Genomic DNA, 26,486 nt, shown 5'->3' on the forward strand with positions numbered 1-26,486 from the left:
CCAAGCCCCAAGTGATCTCTTTCTCTAAACATTTCATCTACAATTGTAATGTTCTAATGAACATGCAAAATAAGCTACGTATCTTTCATTTTAAAAAATAATTAAGGAAAATGTTGCTTCTCACTGCCATCTAGCCCAGCCTATAGTAATAACCAATATTGCTGGAAATAGCAACCAGGAGGGGGCGTTTGGAACAGGGGGTGATGCTAAAGAAGATGTACTCTGTTAATAAATACTGTTAAATACTGTTAATAATACTCACCCTCTGTTAAAACCTGTTTTAGGAATGACTGTTTAAAGAAACTCCAGGTCAACCTAGCTTCCTTCCAGTTAACAAAGGCCTGGAAGTTAAATGAACATACAATTTCACTGATACATGTAAGGGGTTAAAACTCCCAAGATAAAGTTATTAATATTAAAAAGTACTCCCCCCCCCCACACACACACACACCCCAAATTGCCACACCAATGTTGCCGCAGGTTCTAGAAACAACAAATTTGATTCAGGAAGGAGTTATGTTATAGACTTCTCACACTGCTCCTACATGGTTCAGGGGTTCTGATGTGGCATGGGAAGAAGCCATACTGGAGTAGTACCCCTGAAGGATTATCTCCCTCTACGTGAATCAACCTAACCATTAAGATTTGGAAGGGAGGTTCTCTTATATGTATTCACCACCTTTTGAAGCTAGGCTGATGATGACATATGAAACTACTTTCTTTGTGGTGGTCACCACCCTATGGAAATCCTTCCATTGTGGTCCCCACTCTAGGGCTCTCCTCCTCCTTACCAATCTTGCACTAGAGATTAAAGGCTTGGCTTTTTCAGCAGACATGGTCTGGATTCCTTGATTCAGTTTTACTGTTCCCTCCGATTGCTTTGGTGCTTATTTCTATTGTGTTTAGACGGGCTTTGTGGTTGCTGAGTTTTGAAGGAGTCCTCTAGTAGGAGAAAATGAAGAGTATACTGTACATTTTTTAAAAAAATTATGACTACTACTAATAAATAAATAAATAAATCTAACCTGTAAATGGTGTCCAACATGCCATTAGTACTTCCTAAGACTGGTTCATAAAGCTCTAACTCAGGTGTTGTTCTCTCCATCCAGCATTCTCCAGAATGCACCCAAGTTAGTTCTGCACCCTGCCAATAACACACATGCATCAGCTCTTCCCCATACTCAGCATTTGTCTGCTGTGATGGACACAGTGAGAGCTTCTCCCCATTCTGGAATGTTCCACAGTAGCAAAATGGTGGAGCTTTCCCAGTGTCCAGTGTTTGTTGCTACAAATAATGTTGATCAGGGAGAAGGCAGGGACAGGTGAATACACATGCATCACTGGCTGGATGCACTCTGGAGAAACCCTCACCTCACAGGGAGACAAATGGCAAAATAGCGTCAGCATGGCTTCCAAACCATTTTAGGTCTTATGATGCTGAGGAATATCGTATATCAACTGGAACATCACAGCTACATTCCTATTGTAGGTTCCATGAGCACATCAGCACTTTTTTGAGATGACACATTAATGGTGATTACAGCAGGAGTGCTTCTGTGTAGCAGTTCATACTGTACTATTCTCCATTAAGCCACTTCTGCCCAACATTGCATATCCACAACAGGGACCAATGTGTACACCCATGGGCTGGGCAAAAATGGGTTAAATCCCTGACCCAAGGGTGATTATGTGGCATAATAGACCTAAGTGCCCTTTGGTTATTCAATGAAGGTGATACAAGTTTCTTCTGTATTTTAGAGGAATCTCTATCTATTTTAGCAGGTAGAATGCAGAACTATTGTCACAGTCTTGAATGATTCAGATAAGGCCAACTCAGCACTGTATATTTTTTTCTAACAGACTCATTCAGTGATTCTGTGCTTGCTTATAAGGCATAAAATAAAGTATAGGTAAAACTACTTAAGATAATAAGGAAAAAAGAATTGTTTACTATCTGTATTTAAATAAGCATCCAATTTCAAGTTATAATCTATGTCGGGCACATTTTGCTATTTTTTTTTGTCAATTCCTGAATTGTTTGTAAAGTGATATAAGAGTATGTTCTGACATGTTGTTTTTCTGTCTTAGAACAATTTGTAAGCAATTCAGTAAATTCTGTTTTATATACTTTGCCATATTGCTTCTTCATTGCTGATTTGCACACTGTTTTACAATGCAATCCAATCCATGTTTACTCAAAAGTTCCACTGTACTCAATGGAGATTCCTCCCAGGTTCAAATGTGTTCATGACTGCAGTCTTTGGGTGTCAAAAATATGGCTGACTTCTATAATTGAGTTTACACTGAAAACGTTAAATGAACTGTTTGCTTATTCTCAGTTGTCCCTGAAGAAGAGTATTCAAAATATCTATACTCTGACTTTCCCATGCCCATCATAAGTGTCCAAGGACACTTTTTCCCTTACATATTGTTAGAGTACATAAGTAAAGTTAGGGAGGGAGTATGCTTTTTCACCTCTTCCAATTCAGAGGACGGCTGGTGTTCAGTGGTGGGATTCAAATAAATTAACAACAGGTTCTATGTCCTAATGAGCAACTCAGCTTCAATTGTCTGCTGCAAAGGAAGTTGAAAGACTACAGCTGCACTCCTATACTGTACAGTACACACTTTCCTGGGAGTAAGTCCCATTGAACATAATGGGACTTACTTCTGAGTAGACAGTCATAGGATTGCACTGTAACTTTAACCAAGTTGCTGTAACCCAATGTCTAAATCCAAATTGCAAGGCTGCAATTCTGTCCTCTATAGTCATACTTACAGGCCTCTGGCCACTAGTTTCCAAGGAGGATAAACATGCGGCTGACATGCACACTTCAAATGGACATTTTTTCTTGAATTCTCAAGGCAGTTGTATAATGAAATCAGGAAGGCACCAATAAGAGGAGGTGGGAACTGCCAGGGCTCCAGGTTACCAACCTCTGGAGACACCACAGCAGCATAGCACCTTCACATCTGCACAAACCAACTTGCTGCACTGGGCTTTGAGCTGGGCCACCTTCCTTCTCAGTGGGAACTTGGTGATTTTTACCAGAGCAGTCAATCCTCTCAAGGATCTGGTTCACTTTTAGTGGTGAACATCTGGTCAGCAAAAGTGCACTGAGCACATAGTCTGACACCTCATCATCAACCAAAAGCAACAACAGCATAGTAACATCTTTATATCTCCCCTTCTTTTTTGTTCTATTACAGCATTCCTCAGCATCTGCCTCTCGCCCGCTGTACCATTTTGCATGGCCCACCTCTGGGAAGTACAACTGGAAGTAACTGGAATGACTTTATCACCAGTTATTTCCATGCTAAGAAGCCAGACATGATACAACAAACCACGGTAAGAGAGAGGCTCAGGCTACAATCCTATCCACTTTTTCCTGGAAGTAAGTCCCATTGACTATAATGGAACTTACTTCTGAGTAGACATGCATAGGATTGGGCTCCCAGGGTAGATGGGAAGGCTTTTTTGAGTGCAAGAAAAGCAGAACTGAGCCTCCTACCACTGTTTGTTGCATCGTATTGCTGGTCTCACTGCCAGGCAGTGGAGGTCTGGGGGGGGGTCCTGCCATGAGTACCACTGGGCACCACCTCAAGTACCACTGGTGGTATGAGTACTACTGGTTGAGAAATGCTGCTCTATTGCTTTTACCACCCAGCCCCAAAAAGAATTCCAGTGAACTCTAAAGCTTCCCCCTCCAACTTCCAACTCTGCAATCCAATGCACGTCTACTCAGAAGCCCAACAAGTTCAAGGGGAGTTGTTGACTTCCAGGGTTTGAGAGAGAATGGCAGCCTTGAAGGACAGTTTCACTAATGAGCAAAAAGGTACAATGAGGGGACTATTTTTCTAGGTTGCTTTCTGACAGGCAACAGCAGATACCCATCACTTTGGTCTACTCTAGTGGCGAGTCTCCCACAAGTTTGAGGGCTGCTACTGACCAGGGAGTGCAAAGCAGGGGCCTGCAGTGGGTGGGGAGGCAGGTGAGGCAGAACCTCCCCACCACAGTCCTTCGAAAGTGTTGCAGCTGTGTAGGTGCCCAGCACCCACAACCCAGCCCAAAAATGAAAATTAACAGCACATGTAACAAGCCTTGCAGGTTTTGAGGTTCACCCTGATCACAAGTTCTTCCCAGTGCTTCTCCAGTTCTTTTTCATTAGGTGATAAGACCTAAACCCAATTTGCAAACTTGTTCAAAAAATCTTCAATTGCTAGTCAGCCTGGCATTTCACTTGCATGGGGGGAGGGAGAATAACCTAAAGGAACTTTTCTTCGAGAGAAGGAGCAATGCTAACTGTACCATCCTCAGCACACTGGGAATAGCAGCCCAATCCTATGCAAGCCTACACAGGAGCAAATCACATTCTATAGTCAATTGGGCTTGCTTCCCAGGTGTGAGTAGGATTGCAGCCTAAGGGTTATCCAACTTTCCAGAGCCAATGCAGCCCAGAGGTAAGGGAACAAACATTTCGTTGTCACAAGGAAACCTCCAGGACTTGGTGCTGGAAAGTTACAGTTAAGAGGACTTAGGACCTAATCCTATCCAATTTTCCAGTGCCAGTGCAGCTGTACCAATAGGGCATGCACTGCATCCTGTGGTGGGGGGCAGGGAACATTTGTTCCCTGAAATTATAGAATAAAGAGTAGGCAATAATTACTGTTAAAATAGGGGAGGGGATCAGGGTTGCATGGGAGAGGGGGTCAGGGCTGCATAAGAACATAAGAACAGCCCCACTGGATCAGGCCATAGGCCCATCTAGTCCAGCTTCCTGTATCTCACAGCAGCCCACCAAATGCCCCAGGGAGCACACCAGATAACAAGAAACCTCATCCAGGTGTCCTCCCTTGCATCTGGCATTCTGACGTAGCCCATTTTTAAAATCAGGAGGTTGCACCATACATGTCATGGCTTGTAACCTGTGATGGACTTTGGAAATTTGTCCAATCCCCTTTTAAAAGCATCTAGGCCAGGTGGCATCTAGGCCATCACCACATCCTGTGATGCTCTTTACACTTGCACAAAACACCAGAACCAGGGGACATCCACTAAAATTGAGTGTTGGGAGGGTTAGGACAGACAAAAGGAAATATGTCTTTACTCAGCATGTGGTTGGTCTGTGGAACTCCTTGCCACAGTGATGGCAAGGAGTTCCACAGACCAACCACATGCTGAGTAAAGACATATTTCCTTTTGTCTGTCCTAACCCTCCCAACACTCAATTTTAGTGGATGTCCCCTGGTTCTGGTGTTTTGTGCGAGTGTAAAGAGCATCTCTCTATCCTCTCTGTCTCTGTCCATCCCCTGCATAATTCTGTATGTCTCAATCAAGTCCCCTCTCAGGTGCCTCTTTTCTAGGCTGAAGAGGCCCAAATAGCCTTTCCTCATAAGGAAGGTGCCCCAGCCCAGTAATTAGCTTAGTCCAGGGGTTGGCAACCCATCTGCTCTGGGCAGCGGCAGCAGCAGCAGGAGGCGTGGAGCTGCACCTGCACTTCACAGGGGAAGGCAAGTCTTCCCTTGGCTCCTCTCACTGGGGACCTTGAGCCCATCCAAGCTGGAGAAGTGTGCCAGGGAGACATAAGCGATCTTCAGTCCCTTCCTGTGTGAGAGATGGGGGGGGGGGGGTTTGATGTCTCTTAGGGGCAAAAAGTCTTCTGGGGAGAGCCACTGGTGGGGTGAGACACTGGGAGACTGACCCTCTTGCCTGGATCAAAGGTGGAGGGGAGCTCCAAAAACTTCTGCAGTCTGGAGCTGGAAGGAGGAGGTGCCCCTTGGAGGTCCTGGGCTACGTTTCATTCTCCTCCAGACTGACAATGCAATGCTAGGCATGTCTACTCAGAAGTAAGCCCCATTGTGTTCAATGGGGCTTACTCCCAGGAAAGCGTGGATAGGATCGCAGCCTCAGTGATGAAGATGAGATGCTTCCTTCTTCGCCTTCTGACTGACAGTGTCTACTCAGAGGTAAGTCCCACTGTATTCAATGGGGCTTACTCCTAGGAAAGTGTGGCAGAGTTTGCCACACTTTCCTGGGAGTAAGCCCCATTGAACACAATGGAACATACCTCTACGTAGGCACTGAGCACAATCCTAACCAGGTCTACTTAGAAGTAACTCCTATTTTGTTCAATGGGGCTTACTCTCAGGAAAGTGTGGTTAGGATTGCAGCCACTGTCAATCAGAATGTGAAGAAGGAAGCATCTCATCTTCCTCACTGAGGCTGCGATCCTATCCACACTTTCCTGGGAGTAAGCCTCATTGAACAAAATAGGAGTTACTTCTGAGTAGACCTGGTTAGGATTGTGCTCAGTGCCTACGTAGAGGTAAGTTCCATTGTGTTCAAAGGGGCTTACTCCCAGGAAAGTGTGGCAAACTCTGCTGGGGCTGCAATCCTCAGGGCGATGGACTGCTGACTGCTCCTGTTGCCCTCGTTAGCGGGAGGGGACACATGGCGGCAGGGGGGGCTCGCCCTCGCGGGCAGCGGGGGCTCTTTGAGTGGGAGCGGCTCCAGCGTCCCCCTCTTCCTCCTGCACCCCCGACCCACCAGGAAAGCTGAGCCAGCTAGCTCAGCTGGGGAGGACAGGCGCAGGGCGGGCAACTGCTCCTGTTTCCCTCGTTAGCGGGTGGGGACACATGGCGGCGGGGGGGCTCGCCCTTGGGGGCAGCGGGGGCTCTTTGGGCTCCAGCGCCCTCCTCTTCCTCCCGGGCCCCGACTCACCGGGAGTGCTGAGCCTAGCCTAGCCGGGGAGGAGAGGCACGTGGCGAGCAGCTGAACTGCTCCTCATCAACGAGGCTGCAGGCTGGCCGTTTGCGCCCTCTCCTGCATTCTCCGCGCAGTCGCAGGAGGGTCATAGCTGCGCGTGCGCTCCCCAGCCAACAACCGGTTCTCCGAACCAAGAGGTGAACTAGGAGGCGGTACTATAGAACCGGGGCGAACCGGCTCAATCCCACCACTGCTGGTGTTTCTCTATAAAGGAGGGAGAGAAGGGGACAATTCAGCTTTGAAAAGCACCAGCAGTTTGAAGTGGTGATGGTGATTCTTGCCTTGCAGATTTTTCCTTCTTTCCTATCTCATGTGGCTTAACTTGCTTTAAGTGCACTTTTTTTTGGGGTGGGGGGGGTGGGGGGCTTCTTTTCTTTGCTTTGATGCCTTCCCTTTCTTCTTTTCTTTAGCGATCAGGAAAGATCTCTTGGAAATTGTTCACCTGTGTGAACCAAACTTTATTGTACAGATCATGAAAACTCTTTCTAATAGCATAGCCACTATGCTTTCAGCTTCCTTTAAAAGTAGTTATACTGCCAGTAGCAATTCCCAGCAAATCCTCCAAAATGGCTACAGTTCATTGACTCTTAAGCTATTACAGACCTTTTCACATAACAGGAAAGTAAGTTGCTGTTTGTGACAATTCAGTTTTTTCTAAAAAATCATTATGCCTCTCTGCAGCCAGGAACTAGTTAGGCTCAGCTACAGCTGATGCAATTCTTGAGGGCACAAAGTTATTAAACTATTTCTCAAAGATTAAATTTAAAGTTTCAGAGGTTATTGTAATATTATGGTTATATAAACTGAAATTCACCAAGTAAAAGTTTAATTCTAACATTAGAATATCTAAAATTGCATTTCTAAACAATAAGGTTTATTTACAGCAGTTCATTCCATTTCACCCTTTTCATCTCTGAAAGACTGAAAAGCGATTTGATAACTTGATGCAAACGGAGCAATGTCAACTTTCATCAAAATCAGAAGGACTGTTTGCAACTTAATGTGTTCAGCAATACTAAGACTGTAAATTTGGACTTTCATTTCATGCATGGCCTTCTTAACTATGTTAAAGTTAATCTGTTCCACCATGTACTAACGCATTATGGCACTAGACAAGTCAGCTTCTTCCATTCATCTTTAGAAATACACTCGATCCCTAAATACTTGCTTTATGTAGCAAATACAATACACGGAACAATTCAGAATCAAGATAATGGTATGGTCGATTTATAGCAGTGTTATTAATTTAAGAATAAAGCTTTTTTAAATGCCTTCCTGGGTACTTACACATTATTTAGCTTAAAAGTAAAAAGCCCCTAAAAACATGTTTCAGATAATTATCTTAGATCAGCAAGAGTGTAGACAAGTTATTTTATTTCTATTAGTAGTAACAATGCCACATGAGAGAATTACACTATGCACCATTAAATGGCAGCAAAATACAGGTCCCCCCTTTTTTATCCATGGGTTCAGAACCCACAAATTTGAGTCATTTTAAAACCTTGTCCTTTTAAAAATGTTGGAACAAGTGGGGAAAAAAGCCTCCCCTTACCTTAGCACATCAAACTGGAGGGCTGCAGAGCAGTCTACGGACTCCCTGAAGCAACTTCCTAATCACACCAAGGCCCCCTCGCCCCTCTCTTGGCCCTGCATCACCCAATATTTCATCATAATACTTCCACGAGGTGGGGGCCTTGGCATGACCAGGAAATTGCTTTAGGAAGCCCATAGACTGCCCTGCAGCCCTCCAGTTTGCTGCACCAAGGGGAGTTTTTTTTTCACTTTTTCTTTTATTCATTCCAACATTTTTAAAGGAAGAGGTTTTGTTTTTTTTGAACCGCAATTTGTTTTAATGCATTTTTTGGCATCTGGGGGATCCTGGAATGGATCCCCCGTGAATAATTAGGGCGAACTGTATAGAATGGATAGAACTGTATAAAACTGTAAAACAATTAGAAATAAAATGGAAATATGTGTTAAATCACTTCTCTTTATGGTCAAGGAAAATGGCATTCATTCTCTCCACAAGGTCTTCAACATCTAATTAAATATTTGTTAAATGATTGCTAGTAACAGAAAAGGAGCATTCTTTCCCCATGTGTGATGAAAATGCCCACTAGTACAAATTTTCTGATGGAAAATGCTAAATGCAATAAAAGAAATACTGGGACACTCTGTTCACCAAACTGCTTTTGCTAATTTATATACAGGGGAAGGTAGTAATGGGGACTTGAGACACAAAAATGTGCATTTTTCAGTAACTCATTGACTCATGAGTCATGCTCATGGAAGACTCAGAAAAATACTTGAGTCAAGAGCCCCCTGACTCAGCACTCGTCCCCATGCATGGTGATCGTGTATGGGTGTGCTTGCTTACTGTTTTTGCGGTATAAAAAGTCTCATGGGGCCATCACTCAGACTGGGTGAGCAGCAGGGAGTTCCAACCAAAAGGCAGGGAACAGTTAATGTTTTCCTCTTGCAATGAATAGGAGGGGAGAGGCAGGAGTGGGCTTTTTGCATGTCTGTGATGGGAAGGAAGGCACTGATGATCACTGGACACAGGAGGAGGAGCCCAAGGGGGTTCTTGCCTTATGATTAGCTGCAGAAGTCTAGGGAGGGGAAGGAGGTCCCCCCCCAGATGAATGAGGGGAAAAGACAAGGGGGAGGTGTTCCTAGCCATCCAGAAGAAATTCATGCAATGGCTCCAACAGGCTCATTCAATGACTACTTCCAAACAGAGCTGCCAAGGATTGGGCTGTCCTGGTAAGCCTCACAGCTGCTGCGCATGACCCTCCTCTCTCTTGCTGCTTCTGTCCCTGCTCTCTTACAGTCCCTCCCACACCTCCCGCCCTCTTTACAGATGGGAAGGGGCAGCAGGGGAGGTTTTAAAGAGAACGCACACACGCACAGAGAAAGAGAGAAAGAACGCATATCTGGCAGCAGCCCCGTTTTTAACGCAGAGGGCTTTTTGAAGGCGGGCGACTCGACTCAAGTCCTTTAGAGTTGCAAAGGGGCAACTCGGAAAGTGCTCCCATTATTACTCTTTTTCAAGTTAAGTCGCAGGGATCTCTAGACTTGACTCGAGACAAGATCGCTGAATTTTCCCATCCCTGGGAGAAGGTGAAAAGACAAGGTCTTCTGCTGGTGAGTAGCATATTGACAGGAGACAGGCATAAATCCCGTGACTGGATAAATAAATTTATCATCATATTCCAGTGGTGTGACTGCACATCAGATGTCTGGACTGGGATTTGTATATGCTCACTAGTTTGAACTCTACCCAAGAGTTTAAGAACTGATGAGATATCACCTTATAATGTTTGATATTCCTAGCAGTGCTGCCCATTGCAGTTGTTCAACTGTTATCTTATCAATGCCCACATTGGCCAGATATTTCTTAAGAAGTTTGGGGATTGCACCTAGTGCATCAATGACAATAAGGGAAAGTGGTTCTTTCCCCAAAGGCACTTTATTTCAATTTACAGGTCTTTGTATTTTGTGCTCTTTTCTAACTGTTTCTCCTCAATTTGAGGAGGAGAATTATGACTATTAACAAACTGCTCTTGGAAAAAAAAAAAAGTTCACAAAGCAAATGACTCCCTGTCTCAAAGAGGCTCATATTCTAAAATAAGACATAATGCAAACACAATGCATAAGACATCAGCAAACAGCCACTGGGGAAAAACACTGCTGGAAATAATGGAAAACTGCAGTATTTTCAGAATTAATCAATTATATATGTATTTAGAGAAGAGAGTCTTGTGTTAACTCCCAGAATTATAGAAACCACATGTAAGTCAATGTTTCTCTGTTTTAAATAGACAGTTTGAGGCATGAAACTTTATCCAGTTACTCTTTTTTCTTTATTGGACACCAGAGTCATAAATCCAGTTATTGTTTAGTATAAATGTACGTTATATAAGCATTATATATATGGAAGCACAATATTGAATGTCAATATTTTCAGACAATAAATAAAAAACAATAATACTCAGGAGAGACTAGCAAAATGACATCACTGCACTAACACTGAATTAATAGCCATGCAGCGCATCTGCACTTTAATGAGCCTCACTGTTATTTTTCATTAAAAAAAAATTATGGCTACATTGGTTTTAACATTAAGCTGTACTACTTACCTCATCTTGTTCAAAACTGGGTAAAACAGATGTGATCTGAGCAACTGGAAATGATTTTTTGATTGCATCAGGAGAACCCAAAAACTTCATGAAATAAGTTACATAGCACAGTACCAGAACACTAGTATATAAAAGCTGCAAAAGACAAATTCTCATTAATGATACAGCCTATAGATGATTGCAGCAACATTCCCACCTGAACTGGAAAACAGAACTAAAATAATATTTAAACCCCCAATATAAAGGCCCAACCCAGGCACAGTTGTCATCCTAATGCTTGTGGCTCAGCAGTACTCACACAAGACACTGCTTCCAGGAACCAGTGCTTCCTGATGGGGGCTGTCTACACAGCAGTTGCGGTGGAGAACTGCAAATCAGACAAACTGCAGCAGCCACTCAAGCATGGAGTACTAGATGGAGGTGCTGGTCCTTACGAACAGCGCCTTTACTTCAATGCCATGCACTCCCATAGGAGTCAACATGATATCAGAGGCTCAAAATAACACAAAAGATCCAGGCATTTTTAAGAAGATAAATGCTGATTACTATCATGATAAAGATAGTAAGATACATGCACAATGACAGTGTCATTCCGTCTCTCTCTTCCCACTTCTACACTTATGGTTGAAATGAATGAATGAAGAAATGAATACATATTTTCTGTTTAATTAATGTTTTATAAACAATACTCCAAAAGAAAGGCAGGTTTCCTGAGAAACACATCGATTTTCACAAGTTGTGATACAAGTCTCTTCCTGATTTCTCCCTGACCAGCTTTCATATACCTTTTGTATGACCAGCAAGCAGGCAGTTTTCTTTGGAAAAATTCACCACAAAATCCCCCTCCATATCCTTAACTTAAAGGCCAATGTTATACTCTCCACAACCAGTTACACATCCTGGGTTCTTCTCTTGCAATGGCCCTGACTGGCATAAAGCAATCAGCACCTGTCACAAAAGGTGCTTGGTCAGCATACTACTCATGGAGAGGGCGGGATCAGCAGCGACAGTGCCACCAATATCCTAACCTGCGGCACAGGTCAACATGGACTTGTGACTGCAAAATAGCTGTCGCAGGTCTGAGTAGACTCCTGCATGAGGTGGAGGCTTACCTCCAGATAAGGGATCGATTGTTCCCTTACCTAGAAGAGACCTCTGCAACTGCCTCCCACCACAGGATGGAGCAGTTACCATTTTGGTGCCACTGCATCGATGGGAGGGCATAGAGAATAGGATTGGGCTGTTAAATATCATTAGCATTTAAGCTATCTAAGAACTATACATACAATATATAGAATCATATAGGAAAACGTAAGACCTTATCATTAACAAAGGGGCTCTCAACAAATTGACATAGTTATACAACATCTATTTATAATTCGGAATTAAACAAAAATAATTTAGAGAAAAACCATGTATTGCATTTATTGTACATATTTAATTTAAAGCCATAAGGGCATATCTACAATACAGATCACTGGCATTGTGATCACATTCCTGCCATAATGATACAGCTAAATTAGGCAAGCCTAATACTGGGAGAGAAGCAGACCAATGTGGTCTAATATAGATTGACATCTTCAGTTTATAGTAGATAAGAACAGCAAAGATTAAAGCTTCAGCACAGAAATGTACATTTCGACAACTAAAATTCTTATGACAGATCCAAACAAACAATAAGAAGGCAAGAATACAAAATTACCTGTGCCAAAGAAAAGATGTAAAGTCCCCAGTGAGGATACAGAATTACTAGAAAAACTGTCAAAATACATTTGGAAATGACTGAGAGACTTTCAGCTATTACCTGTAAAAACATACAAAAACCAGGTTAAGCATGCATAATATGTTTCTAACTATAACTCATACATGTGTTGACCTCACAAATCTCATCATTATCAAATTCTTTCAAACATTTCCAAGGCTACAATCTTATGAATAGACTAAGAGCCCAATCCTGAGCTTGGTACTCCGGCTTTCCGCCAAAGCGCACTGTCGCAAACGTGCCATAAGGTCGGTGCTAAGCTAGCACCGGATGGGCACCCATCCTCTGCTGCTCAGCAGTCTCACGGACTGCCAAGCCGCAGGAGGTGGGGAGGGGGGCAGAGAGAAGGTGTTCCGGGGAGGGGGGAGGTTGGTGGAGGGTGGAGAGAGGGCAGGGAGGAGGGGAGGAAGGGGGCGGAGAGAGGGCAGGGGGAGGGAGTGGGGTGGCAGGAGGTGGGTCTGATGGAGTGGAGCTCAGCGCCCTACACGAACGCTTTTACCTTACCACCAACGTTATGGTCAGCAGTAAAGTGAGTAGCCCCACTGCGGGGCTGCTTCCCATGCCCGGGGGAAGGGGACAAAAGTCCCCTTCTCCCAAGGCGCCGCCCACGACAGGCTGAGGTGTGCAGGATGCGGCGGCAGCCATGCGCCCCAGGGGGCTCAGGATTGGGCTGTAAATTCTGTGGAACTTGCCTCCAAGTGAACATGCTCAATCTTGCAGTGTAATGTTCAACTGCACAGCCAAGAACAGAATTGGTTTACAGGACCCAAATTTTAATTTTGTGAATGTTCTGTTTTACATGTTTAAGATCATGTTGATCAGATCAACCTTGTTATTAAAAAAATCACTACTCTGTATTAGGCAGAAGTATAAGAGATACAAAAATATGTTAGCACAGGAATGTGCAAGAATATGTCTCCTGTTTAATGTCATGGTGTTCCAAATACATCCATTTGTTTTTGAATTTTCTAACCCATCTCTCTAAAAAAAATTACTCAACATGGCTCTTTTAAAATATTTTTCTTTAAAAAATATTGTTTAAAAGAACAAAATAATTTGCTATTTCTTTCATCATTTAAATGATTTACAGCGCAATCCTGCGTAATAGATGGGCCGGTGCAAGTCTTCTATGCTGGTCCAGGAATGTTGCAAATGTGTCATAAAGCATGTTCACGCCCCCCTGTAAGCAAGTTAGACTAGTGTCAGGATGCGTGCTGGCCTCTCTGTGATGGATCCAGTCAGGGAAGGGGTAAGTTTGTGCTGGCCCAGGCAGGCCAGCACAGAAGGTTGGAGAAGTTGGCAGGAGTGTGGAAAGGAGGCAGGGAGAGGGGTTTTAGGGTGGGGGTAGGCGAACCAGAAGCAGATTGGGCCCGGGAGGGAAGTGGGATCAACCACAGCACCTTGGGCCATATCCTAACCCCCATTCCCATCCCGATCGTCCTTACACAGCTTATCAGATTTACTTCGGCGAATTCACTGCTGCAAATCCAAATATTCCCTTGGAGCACAGGGGAAGGGCAAAAATATCCCTTACCCTGAGTTGCGCTCCACCCAGCACCTAACTTGTGCTGGATACAGCATGAGCCATTCAGCCTGCCTGTTCCAGTACAGGTTGGGCTCTTACTGTACCTCTTCATTCAAAATCTTCATAGCCATTAAAAACAAGCAAAAATAAGAACTGTTGCATACAGTTCACTAACCTTTAGCCTGACAAATAAGTGTACTTGTGCTAAGACCCAAAAAGGTTCTCCCAGGAGCTCAACTACAGCAGAAACACCAAAGGCAATTACTCCAAACTTGTAGTAAGGAACAGCATTTTTATCAGGAACTTCAAGTATATCTAGCCAGATCCAGCCCAGCAACACAGACCAACACACTCCCAAGGGAACTCTGCAAAACATCAAGAGAGGACTCCTATAGGCCATGTCACATATTACATTTCTTATCTACAACTTTCAAAAGTAGAGTCTAAAAGAAATGAATGTTTGCAAGCCAGTAGAATAAAGATAAAATAAAACTCATAACAAACATTGTTTTCCCCTCACATCTGGTAATTCATGGTTTATTAATAAGACTAGTACTAAATATAATATATTCTGAATATATGACGTTATTAACATGTCCTACCTTGATAATTTCCTTACAATTAACCTTAAAAAATGAGTAAATGTTATTATTCCCATACTGTAGCAGCATCTGAGAGAGCATGACTTCCCTAAAACCATCTAGTGAGTGCATGGCAGAGAGAAGATGCAAACCACTAGTCTTAATTTTAAACTCAGTCTTATAGTGCACGCCTATACACATCTAGTCAGAAGTTCCATTCAGAACCTGGAAGTCCTCCTGGATTCACAGCTGTCTCTGGATAATCAGGTGATACCTGTGGCTGGGGGGCTTTGCCCAGCTTCAGCTGGTGCACCAGCCTGAATCAGTCAAATCTGGCTATGGTGGTCCATGCCCTAGTGACCTCTCATTTAGACTACTGCAATGCATTCTATTTGAAGCTACCCTTGAAAATAGTTCAGAAGCTTCACTTGGTGTAGAATGCGACAGCCCAGTAGCTCACTGGGGCTTGTTGTGCTGAGTCTGCCATGCTGTTGCTCCAATGGCTTTCCAAAAAAGACATAGTGGAAATGGAAAAGGTGCAAAAGAGAGAGACTAAGATGATTACGGGGCTGGGGCACCTTCCTTATGAGGAAAAGCTACGGCGTTTGGGCCTCTTCAGCCTAGAAAAGAGACGCCTGAGGGGGGACATGATTGAGACATACAAAATTATGCAGGGGATGGACAGAGTGGATAGAGAGATGCTCTTTACACTCTCACATAACACCAGAACCAGGGGACATCCACTAAAATTGAGTCTTGGGAGAGTTAGGACAGACAAAAGAAAATATTTCTTTACTCAGCGTGTGGTTGGTCTGTGGAACTCCTTGCCACAGGATGTGGTGATGGCATCTGGCCTGGACGCCTTTAAAAGGAGATTGGACAAGTTTCTGGAGGAAAAATCCATTACAGGGTACAAGCCATGATATGTATGCGCAACCTCCTGATTTTAGAAATGGGTTATGTCAGAATGTCAGAATGCCAGAATGCCAGATGCAAGGGAGGCAACCAGGATGAGGTGCTCCCTGGGGCATTTGCTGGGCCGCTGTGAGATACAGGAAGCTGGACTAGATGGGCCTATGGCCTGATCCAGTGGGGCTGTTCTTATGTTCTTAGTGACTGCCCATTCCTTTCCAAGCCCAATTCAAAGTGTTGGTGATGGGCTTAAATGCCCTATAAGGCAAAGGACTAGGATACTTCAAGGATCACCTTCCCCCATATAATTCTGAACGTCCCATACGATCATCAGATAGGGCCTTGCTTAGGATACCACCACCATCCAAAGCCAAGAGGATAATGGCATTGTGCAGGGCCTTTTCTATTGTGGGCATTATGTCTCTGGAATCATTTACCAGAAAACCTGAGGATAGCACACTCATTACATGGTTTCCAGCAGGGTTTAAAGACATAAATGTTAATCCTTCACTTGGCTTTCAAGGGGGGAGAAATCTCCTAGGGACCCCTGACCCTGTTTTTAACTTCTCTTGATGCTTTCACTCTGTTGCTTTTATGCTATCACTAATTTATATTTTAATCTTTTAATGCAATGGTTTCCAAACTGTGGGTTACAACCCACCATCAAGCATGTAAACTGGGCTGTTCCCCCTTAAGGGGAACGGCCCAGTAATAGGGTCCCCGACGGCGCCACAGTGATCGTGGCGCCGCAGGGTTCCAACAATATTTGAGCATACCTGGGGGGCTGCTGAAGTGTCCATGAGGGTCCTAGAAGCTCGCAGCCCCCTCCGCACAGCTGCATAGAGCTCTGATTGGAGAACGGAGCTCACTCGCACAAATTGGAAGGAGGAGTTTGGGAACCTGGTAGGAGTTTGGGAACCTCTGTTTTAAAAATAATTGTAATGGTTTATTCTAATTGTTTTTATTTACATGATTTTATCTTCTGTATGTTTTACTTTTATGTTGTACACCACTTCGAGTACTAGAAAAGTAGTGTATTAATCTTTTAAATCAGTGTTTCTCAAACTGTCAGGTCAGCAGGGGAAGATAGCCCTTGCTTTCCCGATAGCAGGATGGCACGGGAGTGTAGGGAGACAGCAAAAGAAGCAGGCGATCCCAAACAGAGCCAAAGAAGCAGACACAGGCTTGTTTGTTGCAGAAGCATGTATTGGTAAAGGAGCAGGCAGAAGAGTAGTCAGTTATACAGTCCAGAAGTCAGGGATACAGAGAGGTCACAGTCACGAGAAGGCAGTCCAAAGTCAGTACACAAACCAGCAGCACGGCATGCAGAAACTCCACCACAGCAACCCACACCTTGGTGTCTGTGCTTGCCCCATATATACCAGGGCCAGCCAATCAGAGTGGGGCAACCTCATCGTCACAAGACAGTCTTGTGACCCACTCTGATTGGCTGTCCAGTGGTGCATTGCACCACTCCACCATTGCCTACATGACTCCGCACACATCTCCCCAGGTCACGTGACTCCCACCTGTAACAGGTGCAGCTGATTGCATCAGCATACATATACAGTACAGTGCAGCTGTTCCTTTAATTGACATTTCATACTGGGCCTGGACATCAAGGTCCCTCCTGTCACATCCTGGCTTATAACAATTCAAGGCTTGGGATGCCAAAGGCCTGACAGGGACCCACTAGGTGGGTCGCAAGCCCATTTCAGGTGGGTCCCCATTCATTTCAATATTTTATTTTTAATAGATTAGACTTGATGCCACCATGGTATGTTACTGCAACTGGGGAAATATTACAGACCTATACCTTTAACAAGCTACTATGTATATTCTTTTAACAATGATAGTAAATGGAACCTAGTCCTGGGTTAGTGTGGGTATGATTGCAGCCTAGGATTGCTAAAAATTTTCCTGCTTGATGATGTCACTTCCAGTGGATCCTGACAGATTCTCCTTCTAAAAAGTGGGTCCCGGTGCTAAATGTGTCAGAACCACTGTTTTAAATAAATTGTTTTCAATGTGACTTTCTCCCAGCAAAGAGTGTAACCTTAGCCAATGGAAGGCTAAAGAAAAAGGAAAGTGAAAGCCCCAGCCCACGACACAGCATTCAGAGTTAGCCAAGAGGTACTCGTACAACCCCTGGAATACATTGGCAAGTACGTCACTAGTCTTCATAGCTCTATACGTATACTTGGTTGCGCAACAAAATCTAGGCTTTTTGATCTGACACCCCCCCCCCAACACAATACTTTAGAGCTACATCAGTTTCCAACCTGTGCTTCATGCAGATGTGGTTGTTAATATATGCATTAGATTCACATGAAACCAAATTAAATACCCAGAAATTCAGAACTGCAGATAAGTTCAAAGATTTCATTTGAAATTTAGATAAGTAACTTAATACTTAGGAATTTCATATCTCACTTTAACTAAACCATACTTGCACTTTAACTCAGTCATGACTTGAAAGAGGAGACTGCTTTAGCTTCTCACAAGTACAAGCAATGCTCAGCGAGATTAAGTGCATAGTTTAAATCCTGTCAAGTTGACAATCTAAGAATATAGAAAGGTGCTATAGGCTAAAACTAGAATTGACACAGTCACCCACATATTTTACCTGTGCCTCCAAAAGTTTTAGGTTAGACTGAAACCTTGCAGCCAAAACACCCTATCACCTAATATAGAACACAATTAACATTCAACTTCCTGAGACAGGTGGAAAAGGAGGGAGAAGATGGCTAGTAGAAGGGGGGGAAGAACCATAGCAGCCTCATCCTTTGCAGCTATCCTGGAGATTTACAGCACAAATTCCAGGATGGCACCTAGTTGTCAAAACAACTAAATAGGATGGTAGTGTTTTATCTTTATTACCCCCTCCCCATACTTAGACAAACAAAAAATGGGGGAAAATTTAATACAAAGAATTTTTAAATACTGTACGAACATTCCAATATATGATTTTTAAACTTACGTTAGCCACAAAAGATTAAATGTTTTGGTCCAGTTTCTCCTTGCACTTCCACTCAGACAAGCTCTGCGGAATGCCTCTCTAGCTAAGAAAACAACTGTCGTATAAAGCAGCATTAGTCTAGATAAAAAGAGAATAATTTCAGCACAAAGTGAGTGTCAGCAAGACAAAACTACAACAGATTCCCAGAAAATATCACAGAGAAAACTGAATTGACTAATATATGCTGCCACCACATAACTAGGATAAGAATGCTAACAGCTATAGCAGCAGATCAACAAACATAACATTATTTAGCTACAACAGACATTCTAGTACACATGCTTCAGTATTTCTGCCTTTTCTTCAATTCTATCAATGTTTTTACAGAGCTTATATTCTTGGAATATACTCTTTAAATTCATGTTTCATTCATTCAGGCATTCAAAGAATTTAATTAGTACACATGTAGATAAATATGTTGTAGACACATATTCATTTGTATACATAATTCTAGACAATCCCAAGATCTATCAAAATAACTTTGGGGTCCAAAGTGCTGCATGCCATGATCTTTTACTTCCCCCTTCCGGTAACAATTCCTATGCTTCTATGACTTCCTCAGCAGTCTGAGAACAATCTATTGCAGCACTCTATGAGGCATGAAGAGGCTGCCAGAAGAAAGATATTACCAACCCACTCAATCACCCCAGCCCCATGTGTGCTTGGGAGTGCTTTGTGCTCACTCTACTCCAGATCTTATCTCATAAGTCTGAATATTCTTCTACACACACTAATAAATAACACAAAACACAAGGTCTGGAACATTCTATTCCAGGGACAAAGATTACAATGTTGTACATTTTTAATTGTTTGCAACAGCCTTGGACACACTTAAGCAATCCTAACCAGAAAGAAATCACAATCATGAATCCACAAATCACTTCACAGAAAATATCAATAAAAACACACATCCAATTACCAGATATCCTTATTCAAGATAGTGCTCTAGTGCTTGAGATTTGGGAATTCCACTACAGGCACTTTAAGCAGTGGTGTCACTAGGGGGGTGCAGGTCACACCAGGTGATATGCACGGGAGAGGTGTGTGTGACACCACTACTGGCCAAAATATTTAATTTCATTCAGAATACAGTGAAACAAACCACACTGAAATATCTCTATTCTATCAAAAGTTATAGTCAACAAACCAGCAGGGGAGGGTCAATGGTATATCACCACACTCATTCCCTGGGGCATTGCTCTGCTCACTGCATGGGAGGAGGTCTATCATAGGGGTGATATACTGGCCTCCCACACCAGGTGATGCAAAGCCTAGTGATGCCACTGCTTTAAGGTATCTGCTTAGTTGTGAGAAAGCTAGCAAAAGACAATACACAAGTAAGGCTAGTTCATTTTAATGTGCAACAGTGACTTACTCCTGAAGCTTGAAATAATGAAAAAGTTGCCTTCTTATGAACCAGTACTTCAAGAAAGGCTAACAATTACTGAGTATCTGTCAAAAGCAGTACTATGTAAATACAGCTTCTAAACATTTATTAAGATTTCTGTAACGCTAGAAGAGGGGGAAATCACTTCTTCAAGAAACTGAAATCATAAGCTCAAATTTGCATTTAGACAACACTGCAGATGTTCAACTAAATGGTTCAAAATGTCTCCTTTCAGCATCCTGCCAAGAAGCAGAAAGTTAAATGGAGTAATTTATTTTTTTCACTGACCAGGTTTAGAAAGAAATCAAATAGACAACAACACACTGAGTCAAACTGTCTTATTTGGAAACATCAATCACTGATATCTTAGAAGAAAGCTGATAGTAATTTATTACCTTACATTCACTAGGCCAATGATATCCTTTGATACATATCGAAGAGTGAAAGCATTTAAGCCAAATGTTATCAGTCGGAACAATATCTGTAAAAAATACAGCAAAAAAAAAAAAACTAAATCAACAGTAACTTTGAAACAATGAAAGCAAATCCAAATCTTAAGAAATATCTTAGTTGCTAATACTGTAAACTGGAGCCACAAAGTCCCCAGTACAATTTAACCTCACTGAACAGAATGGAACTTATTTCCAAGTAAACTTGCTTAAGAACAGTTGCTGGTGGCCTTAAACAAGTAACTATTCTTTTACCCAAATAATATAGGCCTATTTTACACAATTGTATTGATTTGTGAACAGTGGCGTCACTAGGGTTCACGTCACCCATTGCGGGATGCCAGCGCGTCACTGCCCATGCAGTGGGTGGGGGAACCCAGGTGGTGGGTGTGGTGATGTACCATCACTCCGCCCCCACTGGTTTTTTGGTTATACCTTTTGATAGAACAAAGATAGTACATATTCTGCATGAAATTACACATTGATTGATATATAACATGATGGTATTATTCCTCCAAACGGTGATTTTAGTGATTTTGGTCACTAGTGGTGTCAACCCCCCCCCCCGGGTGTCAACTTACTAACACCTTATTGCAGCAGTTCTCAAACTTTCAGCACTGGGAGCCACTTTTTAGAATGACAATCTGTGCACGACCCACCAGAAGTGATGTCATGATGGAAGTGACATCATCAGGCAAATTAATATAAATAAGTATAAATAATTAAAGACAGACAAATAAGCAGAAGCCAGTCCTGTTCCACCAAGTGAATTTCCTCTGTAGCCTGCCTGCAATAACACCCCCCTCCAAAATCAGTAAGGTTTTCAGCCCTACCCAGTGCCCAGTTCAATTTAAGAACTTCTGTTTAAACCAGATCACTGAAGTTCACCTTATCAGCTGAAGCCTCTGTTTTGATCCTTTTTAGTGGGGGGGGGGGGGAGGCTGCCTTCTGGAGCATTTATTGAGCTCCAATTTCATCAGATCAGGACCATTCTGGTGGCTTCACATTCCCCTTTGCCTGGCCTGACCACCAGCCAAGGCATGTTTGATTACTTGCGAGTAAACACGACCGTGAGGCTTGGTTTCACTTTCCATAGGGCTCAATACATTCCTCTGCTTGGAGGGAGGGAGAGACTTCCTTCTCAGGTGTTTTTGCGGGCTGCATTCATTGGATCAGGACCATTCTGGTGTTGTTGGATTCCTTTCAGTCTGCCCTTTCCAACTAAGGCATGTTTGCCTACTTGCAAGTAAACACGCGATACAGCTCAGTTTCACTTTCCATAGGGCTCCATGCATTTTTGTTCTCCGTATTTTTGGCCATAACTTTTGATAGAAAGGGAATATTTCACTCTGGTTTTTTGCATTGCATCCTGCTGGAAATTCCGCATCTAACAGTATATAACATGATGGTATTACTCCTAACCACCGCAATTTTAGCGTGTCACCCCCCGCCCCGTGCGTGTCATCTGGTGTGGCCCCCTAGCAACGCCACTGTTTGTGAAATGATACGTGTGAAGCATTGTAAATGCACTATATTCAATGTCATTTACCACTATCGTTATTAAACTGCTTCATTTTATTATAAATTAAAACTGTTCCTGTGGCCAGTAAAATGATCCTAGGCATTTAAAAAAGAAATTCTATCAAGTTAAGTTCTGAGCAGTACCTGTACAGAAAACATAGAGGTTGTTACTATTGCTACAAACTTGGTTGTTTTTTTTAAACCAGGAGAAACTAATATGACAGAGGAGGTTCGTGGTCCAGCCAGCAACATGCCTGTAGTTCAAATCTCCTGGTTCCTAGTTTAATTGTCATAAAGATATCTATCCAATTGTGTCTCTTTTTTGATGTTTTGCATAATCAGCAAGATTGCAGAACAGTACTTCAGTGCCCAGTGTCCAAAGGGTTCTCCTGAATGGTGCTTTCCCACACTCCTGGTTTGGTGTTTCAGCCTATAATCAGCAATACAGCAGAATCTGCCTCAGGAAGATACCTTTCTTCTGAACACTCATACTGAGTACAAGGACCCAAGATGTGGACCACACAATTACCAGTCCTGTGCCTGATCCCTATCAGCTATGTCTGAAGCAGCACAAATAGAAACATGCCCACAGTTCTAGATTACACAATAAATGGGTTAAACAATAATTTGTCTGGCTATGAAAAAAACTAAATAAATGGTCTATGTATGCTGAAAAGTGCAGAAAACAAAACACAGAAACAAGTATGTAAGAAACAGTCCTCTGAATGAGAATTTCCTACCTTTGAGGTTCAACACAAAAACTAGATTGGCAAAACATGATGCCACTTTTACCCTGTTGCTCAAGGCAATCATGCATTCTTCCCTTTCAAAGCCAAAGATAAAGATTTAAAAAATAAAACATTACTGTTGTGCAGTTTGCAAGCTGCTGTTTTCCCTTTGCATGTATCCCTTCTTTGAATCCCAGTCATTGCCTGTTCCACAAGCCACAAACTGCTGGAAGCAATTCACCGCATCAGAAGGACTGATGTATGGGTTCGTTTATAAAACTGAAATGCTAGGAATTCTTGTCTGATACTCTATACTGCATATTTCCTAGAGAAAGCACTTCTAGGAAAGATTCACTGAAATGCTCATGAAGGAAATAGCTTAAAACCCATATGTAGTTCATGTCCTGCACTGCTTGTACATGCACTGAGATGCTACAACTGGTGGCAGGCCTTGTTCACACCCAGTGAAATACTCGCACAATCAGGTGATATGACAATAAAGTCACAAAGGTGAGTTCAGATGATACAGTACTTTGTCTGCCAGCCTCTCTTTGCACATTTGTGGGGAGTGGACCCTATGTGAACATGCTTCACCTACTTATGAAGCTTCATGATGGGGCTACACCTACATGATGGGGCTTTACTTTAATCACACCATGCAATTAAGTGAAAAGCCTGAGCATGTCAGCAAGTGGGGAGAATGTGAATACTGACTGTATGCTCACTCCACAAATGCATAAAGAGGGAGCAGCAGGCTAAATGTTAGCCAATCCAGACCTTGTGGCACCTTAACCCATTTTTGACCAGATCAGAGGTGTACACACTTGGTCCCTGTTGCGTATATGCAACATTAGGTAGAAATGGCTTAAAGACCGACAAATATAGTGAGGCACAAATATTCATGAGCAAGGCAGCCCAAGCCTGTGCATATCTACTCAGAACTTCCATTACAGTCAATGGGGTTTGCTGTCAGGTAAGTGTGAATAGGATCAGAGCCACATTCTACTCATCAAAGGGTGGAAGTCCATGAAAACTTATGGCTGGAAGTAAGTTCCACAGAAATAAATGAGACTTAGTTCTGAGTAGATAGGCATAGGATTGTGCTGTCAGTCCCTTGTCAGGCACCTTAGTGCCTGAAAGCAGTCAGTGCCTACAGCCAATACTGAATTAGAAGAGCCAATGAGAAGGCAATCTGTATATGTTTTCTTCACAAAGGCGCTTTCCTGACAGAAAAGCTGAGGTGTGCAATGTACCATTTGGGTTTGGCTTCACACATTTCATTTCAAGCGCACCAAAATGCGCAAGGGAGGTAAACAGATGCTAACATTTGACACAGGTGTGTGACCCGACTTAAAAGCCACAGACAGGTATATGGCAGGAAGCCTGCAACTGATTCCGGATCTTAGATCTGCTCACAGATCTTCCCAAGGGTCAACCTGTCACAGATGATCCGTGTCCTGTGGCGAGCGTTCCTTGAGCGAGAGAAATTCGCCTGCGTGTCTTTAGAGCCCAGTCCTATGCATGTCTTCTCACAAGTCAGATCCATTATAGTGAATGGGGCTGACTCCCAGGTAAGTGTGACTAGGACTTACAGCCTCCGAGCCCCATCCTACGCGTGCCTACTCAGAAGTCAGTCCCATTATAGTCAAGGGGGCTTCCTCCCAGGCAAGTGTGGCCAGAACTGCAGCCTTAGTGGCCACCTGCTTGGAGACGTGGAAGAAGCCGGACTGTGCTGCGCAAAGCCTTCCCCGCTGCCTGGACAGTGCGGGGAGGGAGCCTCGTCCTCGTTCAAGGCGCCCTCGCCGCCGCCAGGAGTCCTCCTGCTCCTCCTCCACCGGGGACTGAAGCGGTGCGCCCCGCCCTGCCCCGCCCCCGCTCGCCCTCCCTCCGGCGGGCTCCCACCTGCAAGAGGGCGCTGGAGGAGGCCAGCCGGGTGGTCTCCCTGAGGTCGTCTCGGGAGCCCATCTTCCCCACCGGCGCCTCAGCAGCCTCGCCTCCCCCGCGCCCGGGAAGCGTCGCTTCCTCGCCGGCAAGACAGGAGGCCGCCCGCCCCGCCGTCGCGCCCGGATCTCGTCAGCTGCAGAGGGAGGAACGAGGCGTCCCCAGCCCCGCTCCGTGCCCGGGAGAAGCGCAAGCGCAAGCGCGCGCAGCGGAGCCTCCAGTGAACCCGGGGGCGAAGCGCGCGACAGCCCCGTTTACCTCGCGTGGGTGCCCCCCTCGCTCCACGCGCCTGGCCGGCCCCTTTGGCCTCCCTCAGCGCCTCCGGGGAGCTGGACGTCCTGCTGGCTTCAGGTGGCCCCCCAGGCCTTGGGGGGCACGAGCACTACCAGCTCCACCAGGCGGGGAGCCCTGGCATGGACTTCATGGCCAAGGTTTGCTGGGTGGGTAGACCTGGGCTCCCGTGGCCTGGCCTCCCGCCTGCACCTGGAGCTCAGAGCTACCTGCTGGGTAGACCTGGTTGAACTGGTCTCCATGGTCGGTCTGCTGGGCAGGTAAATCTGTGCTCCTGCCTGGACTTGGAGCCCAGATGTACTAGCTGGGTGGGTTCCTGGATGAACTGGCTTCTGTAGTTGGTGTGGGTAGATCTGGGCTCCTGCCCAGACTTGAAGCTCAGATCTAACATAAGAACAGCCCCACTGGATCAGGCCATAGGCCCATCTAGTCCAGCTTCCTGTATCTGGCTGTATTTGGCCCACCAAATGCCCCAGGGAGCACACCAGATAACAAGAGACCTGCATCCTGGCGCCCTCCCTTGCACTGGTATTCTGACATAGCCCATTTCCAAAATCAGGAGGTTGTACATACACATCATGGCTTGTAACCTGTAATGGATTTTTCCTCCAGAAACTTGTCCAATCCCCTTTTAAAGGCATCCAGGCCAGTCGCCAGTCGCCATCACCACATCCTGTGGCAAGGCGTTCCACAGACCAACCACACGCCGAATAAAGAAATATTTTATTTTCTCTGTCCTAACTCTCCCAACATTCAATTTTAGCATATGTCCCCTGGTGTGTTCTGCATATGTTCTGCTGTTATGTGAGAGTGTAAAGAGCATCTCTCTATCCACTTTATCCTTCCCATGCATAATTTTGTATGTCTCAATCATGTCCCCCCCTCAGGCATCTCTTCTAGGCTGAAGAGGCCCAAACACCATAGCCTTTCCTCATAAGGAAGGTGCCCCAGCCCAGTAATCATCTTAGTCACTCTCATTTGCACCTTTTCCATTTCCACTATGTCCTTTTTGAGATGTGGCGACCAGAACTGGACGCAATACTCCAGGTGTGGCCTTACCATTGATTTGTACAACAGCATTATAATATGAGCTGTTTTGTTCTCAATACCTTTTCTAATGATCCCAAGCATAGAGTTGACCTTCTTCACTGCTGCCGCACATTGGGTCGACACTTTCATCAAGCTGTCCACCACCACCCCAAGATCTCTCCCCTGATCTGTCACAGACAGCTCAAAACCCATTAGCCTATATGGGAAGTTCTGATTTTTGCCCCAATGTGCATGACTTTACACTTACTGACATTGTAATGCATCTGCCATTTTGCTGCCCATTCTGCCAGTTTGGAGAGCCTTCTGGAGCTCCTCACAATCACTTCTGGTCTTCACCACTTGGAAAAATTTGGTGTCGTCTGCAAACTTAGCCACCTCACTGCTCACCCCTGTCTCCAGGTCATTTATAAAGAGG

At 44.2% G+C, this 26,486-nt stretch overlaps 1 protein-coding gene across 2 annotated transcripts in view; it reads right to left on the reverse strand.

Annotated features, from left to right (window-relative positions):
* The window catches only part of RFT1 (RFT1 homolog), a 42,056-nt gene extending 17,226 nt beyond the window's left edge, over positions 1–24,830 (reverse strand). Inside the window, exons 1-7 of one of the 2 annotated variants that reach the window (XM_066616062.1) lie at positions 24,692–24,830; positions 20,487–20,572; positions 18,666–18,782; positions 14,368–14,557; positions 12,608–12,709; positions 10,906–11,040; positions 263–341 (exon numbers count right to left, since the gene is read on the reverse strand). In XM_066616062.1, the coding sequence (XP_066472159.1) occupies positions 263–341; positions 10,906–11,040; positions 12,608–12,709; positions 14,368–14,557; positions 18,666–18,782; positions 20,487–20,572; positions 24,692–24,754 (772 nt within the window). In that variant the 5' untranslated portion in view covers positions 24,755–24,830. Of the gene's footprint in view, positions 1–262; positions 342–10,905; positions 11,041–12,607; positions 12,710–14,367; positions 14,558–18,665; positions 18,783–20,486; positions 20,573–24,691 lie in introns of those variants that run through there. The other variant, XM_066616063.1, reaches the window with a different exon arrangement.
* Positions 24,831–26,486: the final 1,656 nt, after the last annotated feature.

This window comes from Tiliqua scincoides, chromosome 2 (genome assembly GCF_035046505.1).
Source record: "Tiliqua scincoides isolate rTilSci1 chromosome 2, rTilSci1.hap2, whole genome shotgun sequence".
Classification (NCBI taxonomy): domain Eukaryota; kingdom Metazoa; phylum Chordata; class Lepidosauria; order Squamata; family Scincidae; genus Tiliqua; species Tiliqua scincoides.